This window comes from Lissotriton vulgaris, chromosome 1_2 (genome assembly GCF_964263255.1).
Source record: "Lissotriton vulgaris chromosome 1_2, aLisVul1.2, whole genome shotgun sequence".
Classification (NCBI taxonomy): Eukaryota; Metazoa; Chordata; class Amphibia; order Caudata; family Salamandridae; genus Lissotriton; species Lissotriton vulgaris.
In genome coordinates, this window is record NC_141686.1 from 331,946,445 (window position 1) to 331,971,657 (window position 25,213).

The following is a 25,213-nucleotide window of genomic DNA, read 5'->3' on the forward strand; positions in this document are numbered from 1 at the left end:
ACTGCCCGCTCTTTTGAGTTTATTTGTTAAGTTAACTGGAGATTGAGAGTGAAGAGCTTCATGGGTGATGAGGCAGCCTTGTAGATGCATCTTCCTTCAATGGGGAGCCATTTAAGGGATTTGAGGGCAACTGTGATGTGGTCAAATCATTTGCAGTCGGCAATAAGCCTTGCAGCATTGTTGAGCACGGCTCTCAGGGGGGCCAGGTGAACTTTAGGGGCTCCAGGGAGAATAGCGTTGCTGTAGTCGGGTTTGGAGAGGACTAGTGATTGAAAGACCCATTTAAAGTTGTCAGGAGGGATAAAGGGTTTGATTGTTTTTTTAGGTGTTTAATAGTGAAAAGTGTTCCTTTGGCCGCGTTAATAATATGGTTCTTCAGTGTCAAATCTTTGTCCAGGATGCAGACTAGGGATTTTTCTGAGTTGCATAGAGTGAGCGGACAGTTGAGGTCGTTGAGGTCAGAGATTCAGCCTTGGATAGGGTGTCAGGTGATTTTTGTGGGAATGATTCCCATTTTGTTAGGGCTCAATTTAAGATGGTTGGAGTAAAACCAGGATTGAATCTTGCTCAGAGTGTTGTTTAGATGAAGGACATCGCTGTATGATTTGACTTTTAGTAGAGTTGCGTGTCATCAACGTAAAGGAGATAATTGATCCTGGCTTGTTTCAGAATGATAGTAAGGGGTTCCATAAAGAGGTTGAAGAGAGAGGGGGAGAGAATTGAGCCACGGGGGACACCCAGGGAGACAGGGGTAGGATTGGAGCGGCAGGAGTTGATTTTTATTTCATGTGTTCGATGCTGAAGGTAGGAACTGAACCTGTTAAGGACAGTGCCGTTGAGGCCAGAGCGAGACTTGAGAGATTCCAGTAAGGATGAATGATTGACTGCATCGAAGGCTGCTGAAAGGTCCCGGGGGATAATAAGGCAGGCATCTCCATTTTCTAGGGAGCGGTGAATGTCGTCAACAATGTTCAGCACAGCAGTTTCGGTACTAGTGGAGAAGGGTGGCTCAGGGGTTAGAGGCGGCAGACCCAGAAGCTGAGATCGCCCCTGGACCAGGGTTCAATTCCCCGCCTCGGCGGGTCTTGGGCTCAAAAATTCCACGGACTCGATAATTCTCGTTCCGGTGCCTACTCGACTTACGGGTTCACACTCTGCGACTCTGGGCAATAGCTTGCTTAATCTCCACTACGGCCCCTAGCGGCGGGATGCCTGGCTTTCACCTTGTGGATACCCCGCTGGGGTTATCTCACAGGGGAATACCAGGACGGGTTCCCAAGGCAAGCGCCTTGATGCCTTCGGGTGATACGTGTGCTATATAAATCGCAATACATTTACATTTACTACAGCCTTTCCTGAAACCATATTGAAAGAAGTCAAGTAAGTTGTATTTGCCTATGTGGCTGTTGAGTTGAAGTAAGACACATTTCCTGAGTGGTATCGTGGTTCCTATGCCCAAAAATATGTTTTTAAATATAACCTCAGAAAGGTTCCTTTGGGACCCCTCCCCTCTTGCGCCTGTAGTTCAGGGTGCTCACCATGCCCCCTATTGTTCCTTTTCTCAAATTTTTTTAAGGTATCGGGTAAAGAGCCCTTAAGTTCTGTGATGGCGCCTCAACATTTTCTCCAATGCTGTGGTAAGCCAATCAGATTTTTTCAATGCCACAGGCCCTTATATGTCTCCTGAGGTGTACTAAGCACCAAAGCACTCTATCTTCAACCAAAGAGACTGACCCAGTGACAAAGCTGCACTGCGTGCAGGGATGGAGATCCGCCACATAAAGCATTGCTTTATCCTCGTGGCCAGTTGGAAATGATCGGTCCCCTGGGGTCAAAAAAGAGACTCATCTCCAGACCAATCCCAGAATAGAAAAATGAAGTTCTCCTCTCATAACAGATCCTAGTTAAACCTGGAGAAAATATTCGATTCTGTTCTCACAACCATGAAGAATGAAAGATGGCAAAGAGGCTCTACCTGAGACAGGTGAGGCTGAACCGGTGGAACAGCAGACACGCGTGCTGTCACAGGATGGTGTGGAGATCCTTCAGACCTGTACTACAAATCTATAACATTCAGCTGCGGTGAGCGCCTTCCGATTGGCTATAATCAATACCAGAAACTAATCAAAACAAGTGAAAAGGTAGAAAAGGCCATGAAAGTGGCACAGCACAGAAAGACCTCCAATGCACTGAACTAACACTTTAGTGAGGGATGAAATGTATCCTCTATGATCAGTCTGAGAAGTAACTGCCCCTCTCTGCCTCAAACTACAGCTCTTGGATCTGGACACCTCAGGTCTCTAACAAAACATGGTTGTACACCGTGTCCCTCCAGTGACCTGCTCTGGTTATGTGCACAGATGTGGTCCTCATCTGTAATAGTGATGTCTGTGTTCACATCCTGCTATTCACATCATGTGTGCGCGTGGTCGCCCTTTAAGTAACCAACTAACATGTCCCCCTTGGTGCTCCATCCAACATTTCTGTGAGCAGGGCCAAATACAGCAACATATCACACAAAACTTCTGCAGGGTTTTCCGAAGGAGAGCAGAACAAATTAAAAGAGGTGAATTTCTCTTAGTTCTAGCATTACAATGTTTATTAAAGAGTAAACTCGCCTCCACCTCCCCCATTCTCCTCACTTCACCCCTTGATAACCCAAGTAAAACATGTTTTACTGATGTCTTCTGTTCCAGTGAAGTAATACACTTTTTAAACCTCAATAATAATCTATAATGTGAGCCTGAGCCAAGCTCTGAGCTGGGCAGGCAGTGAGTGGGTGTGGCGGGGGCGGTGCCTGCAGTCACTGAAGCCTCAGTGTCAGCCAGCGACTCATCAATGTGAGATTCAGTGGCTGTGTCTGGCAGTCTGTGGGTGAGTGTGCCACGACCTTAGGAGGTAAAATGGTGAGCCACATAGAGGCTGATTATGAGTGAGTCGAATAATTCACCTGGCTGCACCCCCATGAATGTGGGGTTTGTTCCCCGGGCACTGGTTATGTTCTCCCAATGGAGTTTTGACAGTTATTAAAAAAAATTAAGCAAAAAAACAAACACATTTTGTAAGATTTATTGATGACATTTTCATTCTATGCAACGGCACAAAGGCGACACATTAATCCAATTGCCAAAGTTAATCAGGTGGATGTCAGAATTCAATTTACACATAAAATTTAAGAACAAATCATAACCTTTATTGATGTTAAAATCACCAAAATCGCAACTGGATTTGAAACAGATTTATATAGAAAAGCAACTGATAGAAACAACACCCTCTCGTATGAGAGTTTTCATCAACAATCATTGAAACACCATTTGCCATATACTCAGTTCTTAAGGGTGAAAGAATTGTATACAAACCAGAGAAAAGTGTGGAATGCTTATTCTATTGTTTTGGTAAAGCACAAACAGCTGCCCCAGCAATGAGGCGTCCCAGCGCTAGAGAAACCGCAAATTCAGGCGAGATAAGATGAAAGGGAATAAGGGAAGAGGGAATAGATGCGTCTTAATTGCTTTCCGGAACGCCGGAAGACTTTCTATGGAGCGGATGTATTGCGGCAGAGTGTTCCATAGTTTGGCCCCAAGGACCCTGAAGGAGCGGCCGCCCATGCGGCAAAGTTTTATGCGCGGAACACACAGGAGGTTTTGGTTGGAGGATCGCAGATTACGTGACAGGCGTAGGGGGTGAGGAGTGGTCGAAGCAGTTAGATAACATGCTACACAGATTTAATGAACGAGGAAACCCAGAACAAATGTTAACACAAGCTAAAACTCGATGCCAACTTACTCAAGAGAGGAATTATTATGCTCCAAAGATAAACCCACACAAGATCGAACGACAGTAGTGTCCAAATTCTCGATGATGAGCTGCCCATACAAAAGAATCATCCCATACAAAAGAATTATCATCAAACATTGGTCAAATGCTCAAATTAGAAACCGGATTTCAATCACATCTATGACCAGGAACTAACCTCTGCCTACACCAGGGGAATAATTAAGAGTCCCATTAATCAAGTTCCTAAAACCACCTACAAAGGAACCATCCCTTGTTGAAATTGTAATAACTATCATATGGCTGAGATACCCGCCACCCCCTCTCAACACAATCCCCAAGGATGGGAAACCGGAAACAGTTCTGAACTTTTGGAAGACGGGAGGGAGTGACCCCCCCGACCGTATTTATTAAAATATGAAACAAAATTAAAACATTAAAATAACAGTTTCATATTATGTACAATTTCATTACCACATTGCGATGTTTGGCTAACCTTAACATATTCTCTAATACAAAGGTTCTCCTAGCCGAACTAACATCCTGCAAAACATCTAACTTGAAATTTTGAAATTGTACATCCTAACGTTTAAGGGCCAACGGCAAGGTCGTAACCGGTGTCAAGATCCCTAACCAGAAATATCCCCCTCACTTGTGAGGGGCGACCGCACCGAGGTGTACCTCGAGTGCAACTACCAATTTCCCTTGACTTGACGGGGGCCCCAATAAACTCGACGCCACTTAAAGGTCGTCCGAGGACTCGTGTGAGGAATCTAGAAGGTAGCGTAGACCCCCCCCCAAACCCCACACAACTTACCACATCTGCCGTCGCAGATGTCCTGGCCCCGGGAAATTCTCCGGGAGGGGGCTGTAGCCCCCCCTACCCAGGAAGGGGCCTTGACCGCCTTTCCTTTCCTTTCGGCGTCCCATCCTTAGAAGGGACCGCCTTCCCCGTTGAGGGGCCAATGGCCACCTCCTTCGAGCGCTCCCATCCGTAATGGGTGACGCCCACTCATAGGGATCTTCCAATTAGTGCTCACCGATCATGACCTTACCGCCACAGGCCGGATAGTTGACCGGCTATCCGGACCCCCCACAACACTCCTACCTAAAGGTCATGTCTTAAAGTCTTTAGCCAAGCTATACAGTCTCCTATGAGTAACTCGTTCCCCACCCAGGACAAATGAACACCATCCCCCAAATACATACTATCACCAGTAATACAACCATGCGAAATAGAATGCAGTGTATTGGAACGGAATAATCTACTCACTTTGTTATTAATTTTCCTTACTGAATGGTTTAAAGCAGAAACAGAAACAGCCCCCCGCCATACTTTACGTGGGATCATATGTGACCATGCAATCGTGCACCCTGGAACTCTCCTCGCCAACCAACTTACAGTGGAAAGCATCGCCTCAAGAAGAAGTCGTCTACCAGTGGTGACCAAATCATTGCCCCCAAGATGTACTATGACTATAGACGGCGGTGACCTCGTCCGCCCTAGCAAACCCTCAAAAAATGATTGAAACTGGTCAATACAGAGTCCGCCCTTTCCGTAGAAGGACACACTGTACCCGTATTCCCCAGCCACGTGATTCATGTCACCTGCTTTGAATACGTCCGCGGCTCGCCTCACGTATGAGTGGCCCACGACCCACACCTCCTTTTTCACAGCCGGTGAAGTATGACCGCTGGCCCGGTGTTGGGTCGACTGCATAGTCCGCCCCGCCTCGTAAGCTTGCGCAACTGAAACCAAACAAAAACAAGAAGCGTGAGTACATCGTTACAGCTTCACAACATGTGCAACCGCACATACCTCTTATAACAATTAGAGGACCAACGCCCCACACGTTTAATTTGTTCAACATTCAGACCCCTGGCCGTAGCCTCTGTAGCAGCCCCTATCCGAAAGGAATGGGTCCCAAACTCGCTCGGGTTCAAGCCCGCAGCCGTAATCGACATCGCAAGCACCCGCTGAAACTGAAACCTCGTCAGTGGGGTGGCGTCAGCGTGTCTCAACAAGGTCCCCCCCCATGATGCCACCCTCTGTGCTAAATACTCCTCTACACAACTCACCGGGCACATGGAGGACCCGGGGATCCTTCGTATCATTATGCAGTCCCCCATTGAACCCTGATCAGTCTTGGACTTGACAAATGAGACAGTCATCGTCTCCCCCCTGACTTGGACGTGCTCTCGACACAGTCCCCCCCTGGTATCCTGCTTGTTCCTTGCCACTAATTCGCTCACCCACATAGCCCCATGGAATGCTAGCACAAAAGCGGCTCGGAATAACACTGCTTCATACTGGGATGAACATGTTGCAGGAAGTACAGATAACAACAAAGCCAACCTATCCAGACCTATCGGGCGCCTATCATCTACTCTGCGACCCTCAAGGCGTTGCCACCCACGTAGCGCTTTTTGCACAACGAAAGACGCTGTCGGGTCCTGGATCCCATGGGCCCTAGCCACAAAGGAAATGGCGGCCCGATGCCTCTGGGCCGTAGCCACTGATTTGCCTGCATGACGTAAAGATAGCAGGAATTTCACTACCAACTCCTCCTGGCCCCAAAGCTCCCCTCTAGCTGCCCCCAAAAAGGCCCAATAGGAACGGAACGCCCCTTCATATGCCTTCCTCGTCCTGGGTGCTAAACTCTCTCCCACGAGGTTCTGTAGTTCGGGGCACCGAGAGACCAGAGAGCTTCGGGAAAGGGTGCTGCCACCGGGTCCGCTGTGGGCAGAAAACCCCAGAAGGCCTGCATACGAAAACGAGAAAGCGCATCAGCCGCCTGGTTCATCACCCCCGGGACATGTCTTGCCTTAAATACTACATTCAATTGCATACATAATAACACAATTTCCTTGAGCAATCTCAGAATCCACTTGCATCGTGCTGCCTGGCTATTGATACACTCAACAACGGTCATGTTATCAGACCAGAATACCACAGAGTGATCTCTGAACCCCTCGGGCCAAGTTCTCAGGGCCACCAGAATGGGAAAAAGTTCAAGGAAAGCAATGTTACTTGTCAGACCACTCTCATGCCACCATGACGGCCATTTTTGTGCCGACCACTGAGTGCCGAATATGGCACCAAAACCAATGCTCCCTGCCGAATCCGTCCACAGCCCCAGCTCCTCGGAGGACACGGCCGGTTTGTTCCAGACAATTCGGCCATTGAAATCCGCCAGAAATGCCAACCAAATGCGCATGTCCTGGCGAACCTCTGCCGATAGCCTTGTGCGATGATGACCCTCCTTCAGGCCGACCATGGCTTGAGCGATCGAGCGAGAAAAGGGGCGGGCCATCGGCATAACTCTTAGGGCAAAATTCAACTGTCCCACCAATTGCTGTAATTGATGTAGCCTAACCTTAGACTAAATTATACACATTTGCAGGGATGCCCTGAATCTTAACACTTTATGCCTTGGTAGACGAAAACAACCTTCCTCGGAATCAAGCTCGATCCCCAGAAACTCGAGGCAAGTCGAGGGACCCACAGTCTTACCTGGTGCCAATGGCACGCCAAACTGATTCATCAAAACACAAAATGCCGTCAAAGCCTGTCCACATTCGGGATCCCCGGCTGCCCCCAGAAACAAGAAGTCATCGAGATAATGCATCACATGTTGAAACCCCGTTTTCCTCGTGAAGACCCATTGCAGGAAGCAACTGAACTTTTCAAAATAGGCACAAGATATAGAGCACCCCATCGGCATACACCTATCCATGTAATAATGACCCTGAAACATGAAACCAAGGAGACGCTGATCGTCTGGATGTACCGGGAGCAACCGGAACGCTGACTCGATATCAGATTTTGCCATCAGCGCACCGGGCCCCAGGCGATTCAAAATGGCTACGGCCTCATCGAAGGATGCGTACCGCACCGAACACACTTCCGGGTCTATCGCATCGTTTACTGAATGACCACGTGGGGCTGATAAATTATGTATCAGCCGAAACTCCCCCGGGTCCTTCTTGGGGACCACCCCTAAAGGGGAACAAACAAAGTTAGCAACTGGCGGCACATTAAATGGACCGGCGACTCGACCTCGAGCCACCTCCTTCCCGATCTTTTCTTGTACCACGGTCGTATGCTGTAAGACCGATATCTGGTTTTTACATTGTGGCATACCCTGAAACTCTCCCACTGGGATGCGGAAACCATATGAAAATCCGTTGCGCAACACCCCAGCGGAAGCGTGATCCGGGTATTCGCTGAGCCAAGGAATCATTGCCATGGTATCAATCGGGGTAGGTAAAGGCGCCCCTCGGACTATGTCAGACCTGTTTGGCGCCTCCTCTACCCCCGTTATCACCCGTTTTGGCTCTGCACATGGACTCAGAATGGGATGATTGCCCACAAACCCCACATTCGTGCCTAAATTTGCATGACCCCTGGGGCCTGGTACATTTCCCCCTGTTAAAGTTCCAACAAACCCCCCTTTTATTTGCGTTGCCGGCTGGCCTTGAGTGATTGTCGTTACTCGTACCTGATCGAAAGGGCGTCCCCGCATATTGGCGGGAGGATTCACCAACGTTACTTCCCACCAATGGCACCTTCAACATACCAGAGTCCTCCATTTTGGACCAGGACACAGAATCATAACAATCCCAAGTTAAGTTTTTATCATGCTCTTTCGCTTTTCTGAAAATATTGTCGTAACAAAACCAATGATTGCCCTCGTGAGATACCGAGTACCCCATGATCCGTGACTGATAAATCGGCAATTCGGGCAGCAATTCGGGCCTACGTTCACCCAAAATGGATGTAAAAACCCCCCATGCCTTGCCCCAATTACCAATGTTTTCATTTACCTTAAAGGCGACCATCTTTGCGCGCCAAACACTTGGATGCATGAGCTCCTTCTGGCTCTTAACATGCTCCATTTCATAATGGTCGGTAAGCAACGAGAAGATGTTTATATATTCCCCTGCCCATATCTTCTCTTTTATAGCCAGAGGGACATGCTGACCCAATTTTTCCCTCCGAGAGGGTGCCGACTCATCCCTCGCAATCGGCAATGGCCGCTTACCTGAACCGGAAGCTGTATCTGGGACTGAAACTGATGGCGATGGTGCCGTCGTCGCTTCCCTTGTTTCCCGCAGCTGCCTCATCAACACCTGCGCGTCGTCAGCCGTGGCGCCCTTGCTACCTTTACCCAACCACGCTGCTAATTGAGCTGCCAGCTCGGGCGGCATATCCTCCCCGGACATGGGGGTGACCACTACGGGAATCGGATTCCCTTCCTCTGGCAAAGGAGTGGGTGCTTCGAGTGGGGTACAGGGAACTGGGTTGTCCCCCCCAGCTGCTCCCCTTCTGGGCCTCTTGCCTTTTCCTCCTGGAGCTGCTCCTGCCAGAGGACGTTTCGGCCCCCCTTCCTCGTCTTTCTCCGCCATTCGCTTCTTTAAGTCGGTCACCTCCTTCATGAGAACACGCAGCATCTGGTCGGTAGTCATTCGCTTTCCCGCCTTCTTAGGCATTCTCACGACAGAGTATCTGAAAAACAAACAAGAAAGATTACAACGCTCAAAATTGGTTCTTCGTTCCGTCTCGAGCTCACGTGCAGCGAGGTGGTGCAGCTTCAGAGCACCGGAACAAGAGGATGCTTCCTTGGCTTGTAGCTCCTTTTATCCGTCTTCAGGGCGGGCGTAAACCCGCCCCGGCCTGCCCCGAGGGCGTGGCCCGGCCGCGTCCGTGTCTAGGCCAGCCCACTCCAGGGCGGGAAAAAGGCGCGCCCCGGCTACGCCGCTTCGGGCATACCAGCCGAGACTCGCCTCCCGCCCAAGATGGCTTCCCGGGGGGATCGTGGTACTCCGCCATACGTTCGGGGGGACCGAATGGTCGCCCCTTTCCATAATGTTATACCAGGATCATACATCACACATCCCATGAAGGGACACAAAATCAAGTTAAAAGTGAACGCAACATGCGACACGTCCAACGTGGTTTATCTTCTCAAGAGTCCTTGTGGAAAAATATATGTGGGACAAACAGATAAAAAACTAAACGTACAAATAAATGAACACAAGAGTAATATTAAAACTAAACATGCTAAGTCCACAGTAGCAGGACATTTCATTGAACTTGGCCATAATGTTTGTCAATTAAAGTTTTGTGTTCTGGAAATAATCGAAAGATGCGAAGGAAGAGACAATCGCAACCACTTATTACAATGAGAGAACCATTGGATTCGGAATCTGAACTCGCTACAACCTAATGGAATGAATGAACGCATGGAATTTCAATGTTATTTGTAAATTATTTCTTTTCATGTTATCTATAATTGCCAAATGCATTTAGTGCCATCCAGAATAATTTGTTTCTATAATGAAATGAACGTATGGAATTCCTAAATTACGTTCTGTTACTTTTTATGTTATCTATACTTGCTTAATGTCAATTTCACCTACAGATCACATGAGTTTCACTCAATTAATTTTACCCGCACACTAGTCATAATTCAGTTATTGCGAAAACACCAGTCCAATATGGCCGCCACACTTAGCCTCATTTCTGTTTCTAATAATCCTTGCACGTTTGCAGCTCGGTTTAAACACTGGTTCACTTCCGCATATAATTAAACTGACCCACGCCATTACAAAGGGATAAATAATCACCAGACATGCTTCACATGCCACGACTTTGAAGAAAACCTGCAGTGATCATTGTTTTACAAATAAGCTACTTTAAGCACCTGCATATCTTGAACGGTAACATAAATGCTTAGAGAGCGTCTAGCGGCGCCCACGTATCACATCACTAACCATTCACAATCGACACCGAACCGGATACGATTCGTAGCACGCCATATATAACTACTTAACTTCTCCAATTAATGGCTGCACAGTTTTATTTTAAATGAGAACACCAAAGTTGTGATTATACATCCATTCAGTGGTTCTTTCTATTGATGTATACATTTTAATTTAAATGTATAGATCGTCCCCGGATGAAGGCCAAGTCGGCCGAAATGCATTGGGACATATGAATATTGTAAACCACCAATGAAGTATTCTGGGGAATGCAGTTCAAACGTTTGATTATGAGAAGAAAAATAGTATTGTGACATAAAAATACAAATGAACTCTGATAAAAAAAAATGAAGCACTTCGGTTTGTTTATTTTTTTAATTATTTTTTTAATAACTATCAAAACTTCATTGGGAGAACATAACCAGTGCCCAGGGGATACACCCCACATTCATGGGGGTGCAGCTAGGTTAATTTGCAAATACATTCTGGTTCAGAGAGTGATTTCCATGAGCATGGTACACCTTTGTAAATCTTATGATAAACTAAAGCCGTGTGCGCACTGCAACCAATTGAGTCGATTAATTCCCCATCCCCTCATAAACCCCTGTTTATGCATGATTTAGAATTAGATGTTTAAAAGATTTTAACGCATCCCATAATTATCAAATGTGTTAAACAACTCAACCTTCAGTAGATATTGGCGGGTCAAACCTGCAGAGCTTTAACAGGAGAAAAGTATATGGTATTTAACGTATCATGTGGATTTTGATGTGTTAAACACCAAAACCTATTTTATTCCCCACAAACTCATAACACATGTTATTTATCACACCAGATAAGTAACATACTCGTGGTATTGTTAAATATACATAAATAACACCTAAACTTGTAAATTAGGCATAATCAGCCAGGTATGTAGCGAACCAATCAGACAGTGAATTTGTTTAGGCGATCGGATAATATGCTATAGGTTCAACACCCCCTAGTTGCCCTCTGATCTCCTTGTCTGCCAGTGGACTAGGCTGGCAGTGAGTGACTGTAGTAGTAAATTGGTTCTGCCTGTGAATACATCTTCCTTTCACCCTGTCCTGCAATTAGTGAGCTGAGAATTTGTTCAGGATGTTGATAGGACATTGCAGGTTGAAGAGCACTTTGTTGAGATCTTGTCTTGGAGAGTCCTGGATATACAGTGACTCAATGAGGCAGGGAATCTGTTTTGAAGATCGGATATGATGCTGCAAGTTTGACAGTACCCCGTGTTTCCATGATCGCTTTATCTGGCAGTAGATTAGTCTGCAGTGAGGCAGATCCAGCAGTACGTTCCTCTTGCAGTGATTTAGAAATATAGTGAGTCAATTAGACAGTCAATTTGTTTAGAAGGTAGATGTTGCAAGGTCAACAACCCTTTTTTCTCTGTGCTATCCTTGTCCCTCTGTTACGTGGCTAGTGCAGGCCCAGAGAAGAACACAGCCATTTTTAGGTCGAGCTAGAGTGCGCATGCGAAGCATGCTTCTAGCTCGACAACTATTGTTGTCAGTCCCCTGGGAAACTGAGACAGGAGTTGGACACGCGGGCCAATTGGTGTCTGTTGATGCGCTCGTCCAGGCCGGTGCCGTGCCTATCCCCTGCAGCAGATTGTCAGGAAGCCAAGAACACATACACTCACGGGCACCCACACACACACGCACGCAACAGCCACACGCACACACACAGACACATGCGCGCACACACAGACACACACACACATGCGCATACATTCCCCCCCCCCCTCACACCCCACTTTCCATGCCTAAGAGCACTAGCGGACCCCACTCACCGGGCTGCTGTTCGATGCCGAAAGACACCCCGCCTCTCCACTTCACCCGGGCCCCCTCCTGGGACCCGGGAATTCTCTGCATTTCCACCGGTACCGCAGGGCACTCTCTTCCTCATGGGAGCCCCGCATCAACGCGCAACACCGGCCTCTTCCGGCCGCAACACAGGCTCCGCCCATGTCACGGGCAAGGATGCCTGACATCCTTGTAATAATTATCTTTCAATGCAGTGATAGTGCCTGATGTACTTCCGCTTGTTAAACATGCGTTTCACTTGTTTGTATTGAGTTTGTGCTTGAAAAGTCCCAACAAACATTGTGATGAAAAAGTTCCCCTTTACTCGAAAGCACAAGGCAGAAGCATGAAAGCGCAGCCAGCCCCCCCTTGTCGGTTCTGGTGGAGTGATGTTTTAATGCAGATGCTTTACACGCTCGATGTGACGTCAGCACTGTCTTTCCAACCACTGCTTGGGGCGCACTCGTTCAGCGTGAGGCACGTGACCGGAGCAGCAGCTCTTGTGTGGTGTGCTGCGGGCCATGCTCTCGTGCCATGCTTTGTCGTAGGCAGTCTATGCCTTCCAGATGACGTGCGTCGGATATATATTTTTATATTTAGCCACTAGTGACACGAACGTTCACTGGGCATGGAGAGCCTGACCCCTAAAATGAAACGCTTTCCAGAGGAGAACAGGACTGCAGGCTCACATCGGCCTGTAGCAGGTCTCCCTGCAGACAGCCGAGCAGGTCAAATCCTTAAGCAGCTCCTGTGCAGGGGAGGAGGGGGACACTACCTCCTTCGCTATACTGAAATAACCGGCTTTTAGTTTTGCCCACACTTACCTAACTCTTTGTCAACCTACAATGTACATTGGGTACTGGGTACAGTTATATCGAAGTGAGCTAGCTTTTTTTACGCAGTTATATTGAAGATGTTAATGGGACCGTTTATTCACCGGCCGTGGCATGCTGCTTTTCTGCTTCCAGCCTGCAAATGTGAACAGAGATTGGAGTAACCTCAGTGGTGGCAGATTTCATTACTCCTGTTCTCGAAATCAATGTCAGCTGTACACTGCCACGTCCCTTGTAACTCACCGCCTCTCGCTTCATTCGATTCTGGTACTCGTTGTGCAGCGATATCTTGTTTCTGAAGTACTAAGGGCCCGATTCACAGAATGAACTTCAGACTCAATCCTAAACTTACTATTATTTTGGTATTCACAGAATGCACTTACTACTTTTGGCATTCACAGAATGAACTTACTACTTTTAATATTCACAGAAGTTAGGATTTTGTCTTAAGTTTGTCTTAAGACAAACTTAAGACAGACTTAAGACAGACTTAAGACAAAATCCTAACTTCGGTGAATACCAAAAGTAGTAAGTTTAGGATTGAGTCTTAACTTCATTCTGTGAATCGGGCCCTAAGTGATTTAGTGCTACTTGTGAAGGATCTTGGCTGCATTACAGAAGTATTTGCATACACCTCAAAATACATCTGTATTTCCGATCTCCGCAGCTAGAACTCGGTTTTTTTATGTTAGTCTTCCATAGAGTTTTCTTTTTTTATGCAGTAATCTGCATAGGTTGTGAAAGGCAGGATTTTTCATATTTGTGTGAGATCACAGACCTTGTTAAGTTTATCTTTATTCATGCTGTTTCTTTTGAAGATAAAATGATAAGATGTGACTGAAGCGCAGGTAGTAGGAGAGAGACATGCATGCTTCATGGATCGAGTTCTGCTTATGTGTAGTACTAGTGTTGCTTCTTCTGGTCAAGGAGGGCCTCGTTTTAATAAAGCATTGAGGGCTTACATTAGTTAAACAAGCTGTGGCGAAGCCAGTAGGTCCCGCCTAGGCTGGCTGGTGCATTTTTATACGTTTTTTATTGCAAGCATACTCCACAAAAATGGAAAGCAGAAAAAAATAAAGATGCTGCCATTTACATGTGGTGGCCATAATTTGAAATAAAATAGAGTTGTGTATTGTTAACAGTAATGTTAAGATGCAATGCGAGTAAGAGCGGCGTCCGTTTTCCGATTCAGTCGGCATTTACAAATCTCCCGGATTACAGATTTACAGCCGGTCCCTGATGCGTCTTCCCATTCCCGGGATTCACATTTGCCTTATTTTCCGCTTGCCGCAAACCAGTAACAACTTTGCTATTTACCACATGACACTACCTGCATGACAGGACCCAACCCGCTGGTGGCTTGAGACCAGGGTCCTCATTTATGAAAAGTGACGCATCGCTGCGTGAAAACAGCGATGCGTCACTTTTCACTGCGCACTCCTTGCGACACCAATGATGCGTCATATTTATTGTATGACGCATCATGTCGCAAGGACTTACAGATACGTCAGTATTTCTGACGCATCTGTAAGCGCAAAAGTGACGCATTGCTGGAGTGTGTCACAAAAGTGACGCAACTCCAGCAATGCGTCCTTTCACATGGGGAAAGCCCCATGTGAAAGGGCTTGCGTCAGTCTTACGCCTGCTGTGAGGCAGGCGCAAGATTTTGACGCAACCGCATCCTAAAAGTGACGCAGTGAAATCTCATAGATTTCACTGCGTCACTTTTACGAGGCTTTTTGCGGGGGAACGCCCCCTCTGCATACATTATACCTGACGCAGGTATAATGTGGCGCAGGGGTTTAAAAAGTGACGCATCTACCTAGATGCGTCACTTTTTAAATATGGCGCAACAAGGCGCATGTTTTACGCTGCCGATGCGTCACAAAAAGTGACGCATCCGCAGCGCAAAACTGACGCAAGGCCTCATAAATGAGGCCCCAGGCTCTTTAACACCACACAATAAGTTTGCCTGCCCCCCTTTTCTGTCCTGATGAAGACCCCACAGCAAGGGCTCAACTAATGCCTGCATTATTCAGAGGGTCGAAACGTCGACAACCGCCTATTTGATTTTCAACTTCACACCACCAATTGTTTCATTCACTGTTCTATGTGAAGTATGATCCCTGAACTTAATTGTTACAAACCATTGGTCCACTATACTGTATATGACTCATAAATACAGCATTTTTGATTCATTGATTTTACTGTCACTTATTCTTTTCCACTATCTTATCCTCACCTGATCACCTATCACCACCTCTCTCCTTATCTTTCCCTGGGGCACTGTACAACCAATTGTATTTATTGATTTGCTCTTGTGTATATTCAATATACCCAGTCCCATTGTGAATAAAACAATGTGGACTCATCCAATGTGTCTTTAATTAATTGTTTGGATTTTTCACATCAATTCACACTCACACTGGGACCCCTCCCTCTCAGTACTTATTGAACCCAGGTCCCAGTGACTATGTTTGGGTAAACCCCCTTTTCTATACCCTCCTAGCAGGTAGGCGGGCTTAGACCAAATAAAGAAACTCTTTTTAGTTTGAACGTATATCACAGGAAATTGATTTCTTCATGGCGCAAAGAAGTGGTGCTATTGGCTTGAATTGCTATAACATGAATATATAATTTAAATATAACAATATGTGGGAAAAATATGGAAAGGAAATAGTCTTGGTAAATATTGGCCAGCATGTCTGGCACTGATGTACACCTTCTCTTTAGCCATTTATTCCATATGAACAGGCAATGTGCTGCCACTCAGGGCGAGGGAGACATTGCCCAAAGTTGACTAATCTGTGCCCCGTGATGTTAGCTGTGATCGATGTATGTAAGACGTGACTGGCAACTGAAGAGACTAATGTATGAAGAGTGTTGCCAAAGCATCTCTGAATATGTAAATACATATTTGTATTTTATTTGTTAGGCTAGTCCTACAACGCATACGTAAGCTTCAGTATTAATGTACTGAAATATCAGCCTTCCTTTGAATGTGATCCATCAGCTGTCAATTAACCCTTCTAAAGAGATATTGCATGCGACCCATACAGTCTTTAGGAAAGGCAGCACATAAGAAAAATATGTTAAGAAAGCAGAAGGGGTCGTTGTTTTTTAATTTTTGTATTTACATGCTTAATAATGGCTGCTGCGCTTAATGAGACACGCAGCTCACCCAACTCGAAACAGGCATTTCCAATGCAATAGATCTCGCAATTGTGCAAGTTTGAGCTGTTGCCATTTTAAATGACAATGCCTTTTATTTATGTATTGGTTTTTAAATTTGAAATAAAAAGCATGGACAATTACAATGCCGATAGCTTAAACTTGCCATTCCTTTCCTCCACATATTGTTGTCACTTAGCGCCTCAAGATGGATTTAGGACTTATGCACGCTATATTAGGACACCACGTAACATCATATTGTCCCTTCTCGCCATGCTATGCACCACCAAGCCCAGGTGTTCATTTATACACCAATTCAAAGTTTGAAAAAAAAATGATGCAACGCATTGTCATACACAATGCCAATAACTCAAACTTTAATGCTGCGAGACATATTGCATTGGAAATGCTTGTTACTTATGTTGCCTTCTCTTTGACACAATGATTTTTTACACTGCTTGTGTGACAGGGCAGGATTAGCTTTTCTGAAACGACATTGCTTAGAAAACCACTTCATAAGTACACTATCATAACACTGTGAACATTTCGTACAAGGCCTCAACACATATTGTGCAAATGTTGCTGTTTGTTATTTCGTCCCTGAGGTGACATTGCTATCAAAGAGAAAATAAACAATGTCATCTCAGCTGGAAAATCGACACAGAAGCATGCATACTGTTATTATAAATACACACGCATTTCCATGCCTAAATCAGAGGAACACTCTGCTGTCATTGTGAGGTCATCGCTGTGTTGTCGATTCAGCTTAGCAGGTTTTTGTTTACCCCTCTGTAAGGAGGGATATTCAGCCTGTGACTAAGACGGGGACCTGCTCGCACTTACCTTCAGGTAATGGGGGTTTAGGTCATCCAGTACGGCACTCTTGGCAGAACACTCACCCTCGGTTAGGGAGCGCATCGTAGGAGTGCACTCTACCCAGTACGTATATGCCGGTATATATACACACACGGTTTTAGCACAATGGTGGAATTGTTCATTCTCTTTACTTTCCTTATATTGCTAATCACTTTTATCTGCTTCTGTCTATTGATTATTGCAGTGCACGTATTTTATACAAAAACCACAATGGTTTAATAAATATTGAAAACGCCCCTTTGTGTATTTCATGTGTATCTCTCTGAGAGAGCACGAGTGACTGACAGGAAAGATTCTAGATCTGTTACAAGGATTCCTGAGGGAGTCGGGGCTATCATGTTATGAGGTTGCCCAAACCAACTGTTGCCTATCTAGGTTTAGGGGTAATAACAGGGTTTAGGGGTACTTATGGTTGCACTGGGAGCTTGCTGAGCTATATGCCAACATATCCTGACTGGGTGCATGGAATAAGTCTAGCACAAATCCCAAAGGTTATGTTATCCAACAAACAAACACTTACAACTGAAAAGTGGAAACAGTACGACACCTTCTCTGATTACTCTTTTTATCACCACAATAGTTTGATTCCAATGGTGACGGCCGCATCAGCACCGCCGAGCTGAGGGAGGCGATGAAAAAGCTCCTGGGCCAGCAGCTGCACTACCGCGAAGTGGACGAGATCCTCAAAGATGTGGACCTTAATGGGGACGGGCTGGTGGACTTTGAAGGTGAGGAAGGGCTGAAACTCTTCTGTCTGTCATCTGTGCACTCATCCCTATCCCGCTGTGTCCCCCAGAGCTCCGGTGTCACTCATCGGAGCACTCATCCCTATCCCGCTGTGTCCCCCAGAGCTCTGCTGTCACTCATCTGTGCACTCATCCTATCCCGCTGTGTCCCCCAGAGCTCTGCTGTCACTCATCTGTGCACTCATCCTATCCCACTGCGTCCCCCAGAGCTCTGCTGTCACTCATCTGTGCACTCATCCCTATCCCGCTGTGTCCCCCAGAGCTCTGGTGTCACTCATCTGTGCACTCATCCTATCCCACTGCGTCCCCCAGAGCTCTGCTGTCACTCATCTGTGCACTCATCCCTATCCCGCTGTGTCCCCCAGAGCTCTGCTGTCACTCATCTGTGCACTCATCCTATCCCGCTGTGTCCCCCAGAGCTCTGCTGTCACTCATCTGTGCACTCATCCTATCCCACTGCGTCCCCCAGAGCTCTGCTGTCACTCATCTGTGCACTCATCCCTATTCCACCCTGTCACAGAGCTCTGCTGTCACTCATCTGTGCACTCATCCCTATCCCGCTGTGTCCCCCAGAGCTCTGGTGTCACTCATCTGTGCACTCATCCTATCCCACTGCGTCCCCCAGAGCTCTGCTGTCACTCATCTGTGCACTCATCCCTATTCCACCCTGTCACAGAGCTCTGCTGTCACTCATCTGTGCACTCATCCCTATCCCGCTGTGTCCCCCAGAGCTCTGGTGTCACTCATCGTTGCACTCATCCCCTTCCCACTGCGTCCCCCAGAGCTCTGGTGTCACTCATCGGAGCACTCATCCCTATTCCACCCTGTCACAGAGCTCTGCTGTCACTCATCTGTGCACTCATCCCTATCCCGCTGTGTCCCCCAGAGCTCTGGTGTCACTCATCTGTGCACTCATCCTATCCCACTGCGTCCCCCAGAGCTCTGCTGTCACTCATCGTTGCACTCATCTCCATCCCACAGTGTCGCCAGAGCTCTGCTGTCACTCATCGTTGCACTCATCCTATCCCACTGCGTCCCCCAGAGCTCTGCTGTCACTCATCGTTGCACTCATCCTATCCCACTGCATCCGCCAGAGCTCTGCTGTCACTCATCGTTGCACTCATCCTATCCCACTGCGTCCCCCAGAGCTCTGCTGTCAGTCATCGTTGCACTCATCTCCATCCCACAGTGTCGCCAGAGCTCTGCCCTCACTCAGGTGTGCCCATCATTTTCCTATCCTTACTTTCACTATCTCCATTCCTATCCTCAGTCCCAAAATAATGAGTAGACACTTGACTCCTTTATAATAATGAATATAAACGTTGCCTCTTATATTACAGGCACTCTGGCTCAATGTACCTCCTGATTTAACAGTATGTAAAATAAAAACGGTATGAGTTTTACTTTTAGGGTGGAGGGCCCAGGAAGGGAGATTACAGGTCTTCATTTGGCTGGCAGGGTGGGATAGAACTCTTGTTTAGGGACAACAAGGCAGCCCAGGCAGGAAGTATCAGTGCTTAATTTGAGATGGTGGTTTCTGGTGCTTAGCACTGGCACTTAATTATCAACAATGGCACTTATGGCAGCTGTCACATGGTGGCGCTGTTTGTACTATTTAGAGATATGTAGAACAACAGTTGTTCATTAATGTAATATTCATTAAAACAACTAATATCTTCTCCCAAGCAATCCTTACAGCTTTGGGGACCTTGAACAGCCTGAACTGTCGTTCTTGTAGCGGTGTGATGGTTTGTAGTTGTGTTGGTGCTATCGCTGGCAGTGCTGGCAGGGGCGATGGGTGGTGCACGCTGTGGTCACCTCCTGAGGAGTGACCTCGCACTCATTTTGTTTTTTGCAAATGAAGCACTGAGTCAGTGTGAACGGTAGGTGAGAGTATCTAATGATGCCTCCATGTCCTACAAGCTCTGAGTCAGTCCTTGGTGACTGGGCAGTATCCATGGTGGGCTCAGTCCTTTATTACTGCTGGCCTGGTTATGTGAAGGAGTATGTGCGACTCCTGGATACTCAGGCTACTCCGTTAGAGCGCTTGATTCTCCATGAAGAGTGACAGCGAGGGATTAACCCAGGAGGTGGTACAGACTCAAACACTTGATGACACCCAATAAAGCCAATAAAATCAATCTCCAGGAAAAGCAGCATCTTTGAAAAAGAAACACCAGACAAGAAAGTGACCATACAAGGAAGTGACTATACAAGGAGGTGACCATACAAGGAAGTGACTATACAACGAAGTGACCATACAAGGAAGTGACTATACAAGGAGGTGACCATACAAGGAAGTGACTATACAAGGAAGTGACTATACAAGGAGGTGGCCATACAAGGAAGTGGCCATACAAGGAAGTGACTATACAATAGAGTGACCATACAAGGAAGTGACCATACAAGGAAGTGGCCATACAAGGAAGTGGCCATACAAGGAAGTGACTATACAAGGAAGTGACCATACAAGTAAGTGACCATACAAGGAAGTGGCCATACAAGGAAGTGACTATACAATAAAGTGACTATACAATAAAGTGAGCGTTCAAGGAAGTGACCATACATACAAGGAAGTGACAATACAAGGAAGTGGCCATACAAGGAAGTGGCTATACAATAAAGTGACCATACAAGGAAGTGACCATACATACAAGGAAGTGGCCATACAAGGAAGTGACCATACAAGAAAGTGACCATACAATGAACTGGCCATACAAGTAAGTGACCATACAAGGAAGTGACCATACAAAGAAGTAAACATACAAGGAAGTGGTCATTCAAGGAAGTAACCATACAAGGAAGTGACCATAAAAGGCAGTGACCATACAAGGAAGTGACCATACACGGAACTGACCATACAAGAAAGTGACCTTACAAGGAAGTGGCCATAAAAACGAAGTGGCCATTCAAGGAAGTGGCCATACAAGGAAGTGGCCATACACGGAAGTGACTGTACAAGGAAGTGATCATACAAGAAAGAGGACAGTTTCACACTTGGAGACAAAAAAGAACATGCCGTACAACTCTCCTTGACTGAGATATGGCTTCAAACTCACTTTTTTGGGTAGAACTTCAAGGGGCTTGGGAACAAACCTTTTTGTGCCCTCCTGCCAGTTTGACCCTACACAGAATCATGCGGGAATCTCTGTCACGCTAGAAGAGCTCTCACATCTGATGCTTTGTGAGTAGGGCCTTTGCTTACATTTCAGAGTCAGTATTGATGAGGATTCATGCCTGGAACATAGTGTGAAGAACGACATCTCTATTTTATATGAATCAAATTAGATCTGATTCCCATTTCTCCAAGAATTTCAGCAGGAGGACAACTCTTGAATGCATTTCCTCCACCCATAGAATTGGCACCATTGTTTGTTTCCAGGACATCTCTAGCACTGGCTGCAGAATAGCCCATCACAGCGCCTCGAGACCCTCATGGGTAATATGACGTGCTCTATAAATGTTTGTTTGATTGAATAATGATTGACTCTTTAGTTGAATTGTGCAGTCAATGTGTGGCAATCAGAAAAGAAAAGGCATAGCTCTCAGACTCAATGGGATTACTCTCTTAATTTGTTTTGAGGAACCTGTATCCAAGCTTTTCTTCACCCAAAACTGCTAGAAATCTGTAGAGGGACCTCGGGCAGCATAGTCAGGACAGCTTGAACCTTTGCTAAAGGGTCTTGATGGTCACCCTGGGAGTAGGCAGTGGTAGACATGTTTGGAAATCCTCCTGCTTGTAAGTTATATCATCATCGCTGGAGCCATTGTCCCTCGAAGGACATGTCTGGTTGCACAACTGTAAAGCTTTCCGTACACATTGAACGCCATAGAGCTACTTCTCCTATGAAATAACCTTCCGTAGGGCACAGTTACCAACCCATCAACCATCATGTCATGAAGAAAAAAATATCTTCTACTTGTGGTTAAAGTATCAGACAAGAGGCTTGAGTTATAAAAGTAGCCTTTCTCTCTTGAAGCCAGTTATAAAAGTAGCCTTTCTCTCTTGAAGACCTTTTTCAAGCACATACATCTATTTTATAAGTATTTTAGGAGTTAAGTAGCACCTGGGTAGCTGGGCTAGGATGTTTTCAGGAAAGTCTCCACTCTTCTGTTTATTGGATCTGCACCATGTAGATTTTCCACATTGCAGGCTGACTTGAAAACATTGAGTCCAGGAGGAGGGTCTGTGAAATACAACTCACTCAAAGTCAGTACATTTTGCTTCATTTGAAACCTGGGCAAAGAGGCCTCCCTGGGATCATTCAATTGTTCATCTTCTCATCTTCCCTTTTCCTAACTTCTCATTCCATCTCCTGCTGTAAAAGTTTGCCAGCTTTGCAGAATACAAATGTTGTGGAGTTCAAAAAGAAATCTGCATCTTTGCATATCCCTGATTAAAAGTCCTCCAAAGCAAATCAACCAATCATTGCTTTTCTTGAAAGTCTTCTGACTAATAAACGCTCATCTCTCACCTCATCTTTCTCTCTTTCTAGTCTCTAATGTATGTATTTCTCCTCACAGAGTTTGTGCGCATGATGTCACGCTGAGCCGCTGAAATGGCCGTGCCTTACTGGATGGGGACATTTTGAGTGAGGCATTAGAAGTGGACCCATGAGGGACAGCAGCAGTTTCACCACTGACTCCAAAGGAGATGAAAAGACTCCCTGTGTGGCATCGAAGAAGGGAGGATACACTTTCACTTCTTGCGCCGCCACCCCTGGCCTGCTTGTTTTACGTGTGTGGTGTGTTGTCCTCTTTCATAACGATGCCCTATATCTCACACAATTGGATTTTCCCCATCTCAGCAGAACCCAGCTCTTCCAGAAAGGAATCAGCTGCCAATATCTCTCATGCCTTCCCCTTACCTTGTCTTCTCGTTTGAGTTTATCCTCATGCCTGTGACCCAGAATCTTCCTGGTCACCACCAGAAAGGATCACCCCTTGATCACCACTGGAATCATTTTCCCTTATCCTGAGAGTAGCTTCTGGCCATGTTTCATCATCTGGACGTCACTTTGTGAATCCCTCTCCTCTGGCCTGTTTCAATCTCCGCCATTCCTCTGGAGATCTCTCATGCAAGCTGGGAGTCCTTAGGAGATCTCTTGTGCAGACTGGGAGTCCTCAGGAGATCTCTTGTGCAGACTGGGAGTCCTCAGGAGATCTCTCATGCAGACTGGGAGTCCTCACAAGATCTCTCGTGCAGACAGGAAGTCCTCAGGAGATCTCCTGTGCAGACTGGGAGTCCACAAGAGATCTCCCGTGCTGACTGGGAGTCCATTGGAGATCTCCTGTGCAGGCTGGAAGTCCTCAGGAGATTTCTCGCGCAGACTGTGAAACCTCAGGAGATCTCTCTTGCAGACTGGAAGTCCTCAGGAGATCTTTCGTGCAGACTGGAGTCCTCAGGAGATCTCTCGCACAGACTGGAAATCCTCTGGAGATCTCTTGTGCAGACTGGGAGTCCTCACAAGATCTCTCATGCAGACTGAAAGTCCTCAGGAGATCTCTTGTGCAGACTGGGAGTCCTCAGGAGATCTCTTGTGCAGACTGGGAGTCCTCAGGAGATCTCTCATGCAGACTGGGAGTCCTCACAAGATCTCTCGTGCAGACAGGAAGTCCTCAGGAGATCTCCTGTGCAGACTGGGAGTCCACAAGAGATCTCCCGTGCTGATTGGGAGTCCATTGGAGATCTCCTGTGCAGGCTGGAAGTCCTCAGGAGATTTCTCGCGCAGACTGTGAAACCTCAGGAGATCTCTCTTGCAGACTGGAAGTCCTCAGGAGATCTTTCGTGCAGACTGGAGTCCTCAGGAGATCTCTCGCACAGACTGGAAATCCTCTGGAGATCTCTTGTGCAGACTGGGAGTCCTCACAAGATCTCTCGTGCAGACTGAAAGTCCTCAGGAGATCCCTTGTGCAGACTGGGAGTCCTCAGGTGATCTCCCGTGCAGACTGGGAGAGGACTGCACATTGTTAGCACCTCTAGAGTACATCTCAAACACACTGAGAGGGATCTCAGCACATGCCTCATGCTCAAACGCCCCCTTTCCACTGAACCCAGACCCCAGATGTCTCTTTTTCCACTGGAGGTGGCTTTCAGTGATCCGCTGCTCAATGCCTCTCCCCCCCTGCCCTCATGTTCTGGATAGTTTAAACATTCTTTGGGTGAAAATGTGATATTTTTTGTTTGGCATACAGACTGTGAAATGTTTGGTGTTTTGATGGAGATATATGTTAAACTTTTGCATGGACACAATCTCCTCTTGTTCTAAATAAATTGTTTTTTTTGAAAAAAATAAAATGAAAGCATGACTGTTATCTGTGAAAAGGTGTACCCCTCCACCACAGGACAATGATAAAGTTTGTGTCTGCTCCATCCTTTCTGCAGGGTGATTCACCTTCATGTTCTGTGGCATCCACTTAACTCAAACCAAAGATGGCTGGAAAGAGGTTTCTTTTTCAGTCTGTGTAACATAGACCAGCTGCTAACAGCTCTCACCGCTGCTCTACACACATGTGCTGACCATGTCCAGGTACTTCTACCTCCTGCACGTACAACGCATGACTCAGGCTTCTAAGACTGCAGAGACGAGACTGCAGTGGTGGCGGGGCAGTCTGACCATAATCTGGCCTCATCTTTGAGAAAGAGATGCAGCTTGCAGGTCAATGTCTCACCAAGAGAGTGACCAGGAAACCCAGTAAGGCCCCACAGATAGGAATGCTTTCTAGGAAATCATCACCGTGGTGACATCTCATGCTTTGACCTGCTCCCTATTGTTGGGAATGCCTTAACAAGACCCCTCCAGTTGGTGAAAGCCCAATACAACTCCCCGCCGCCTCTAAACACTTTAAGCGAACCTGAGACCTAAGGATTCTGTAACACAGCACCCCCTGCTAGGAATGCTTTCCCACATCCCATCCAGGTGGGATGTCAGAGCTTGCATTGACATGATCCCTATTGTTTGGTATGTTCTAACTAGAACGTAGACCTAGGAATGCCTATCAAGACCCATGGAACGGAGAAATGCCTATTCGAGACCCAGCCATGGCCCGTGCAGGGAAGAGTGGAGCGGTGGTGGAGCTGAGTTGAGGGTGGGGGGTTCGACAGATGATGAAGAGGGAAATTAAATAAATAATTAAATAAATAATTATCATCGTCCATCGGATTCCCCCCCACTGGGCCCCACCGGTCTTACCTGCACGGGCCGCCGCTGATGAGAAT

The 25,213-nt window shown here is 46.7% G+C and overlaps 1 protein-coding gene across 2 annotated transcripts in view; it reads left to right on the forward strand.

Annotated features, from left to right (window-relative positions):
• The window catches only part of LOC147736668 (calcium-binding protein 1-like), a 383,783-nt gene extending 360,931 nt beyond the window's left edge, over positions 1–22,852 (forward strand). For both annotated transcript variants that reach the window (XM_086953803.1, XM_086953804.1), the window contains 2 exons: positions 17,829–17,976; positions 22,519–22,852. In XM_086953803.1, the coding sequence (XP_086809929.1) occupies positions 17,829–17,976; positions 22,519–22,544 (174 nt within the window). In that variant the 3' untranslated portion in view covers positions 22,545–22,852. The remainder of the gene's footprint in view (positions 1–17,828; positions 17,977–22,518) is intronic.
• Positions 22,853–25,213: the final 2,361 nt, after the last annotated feature.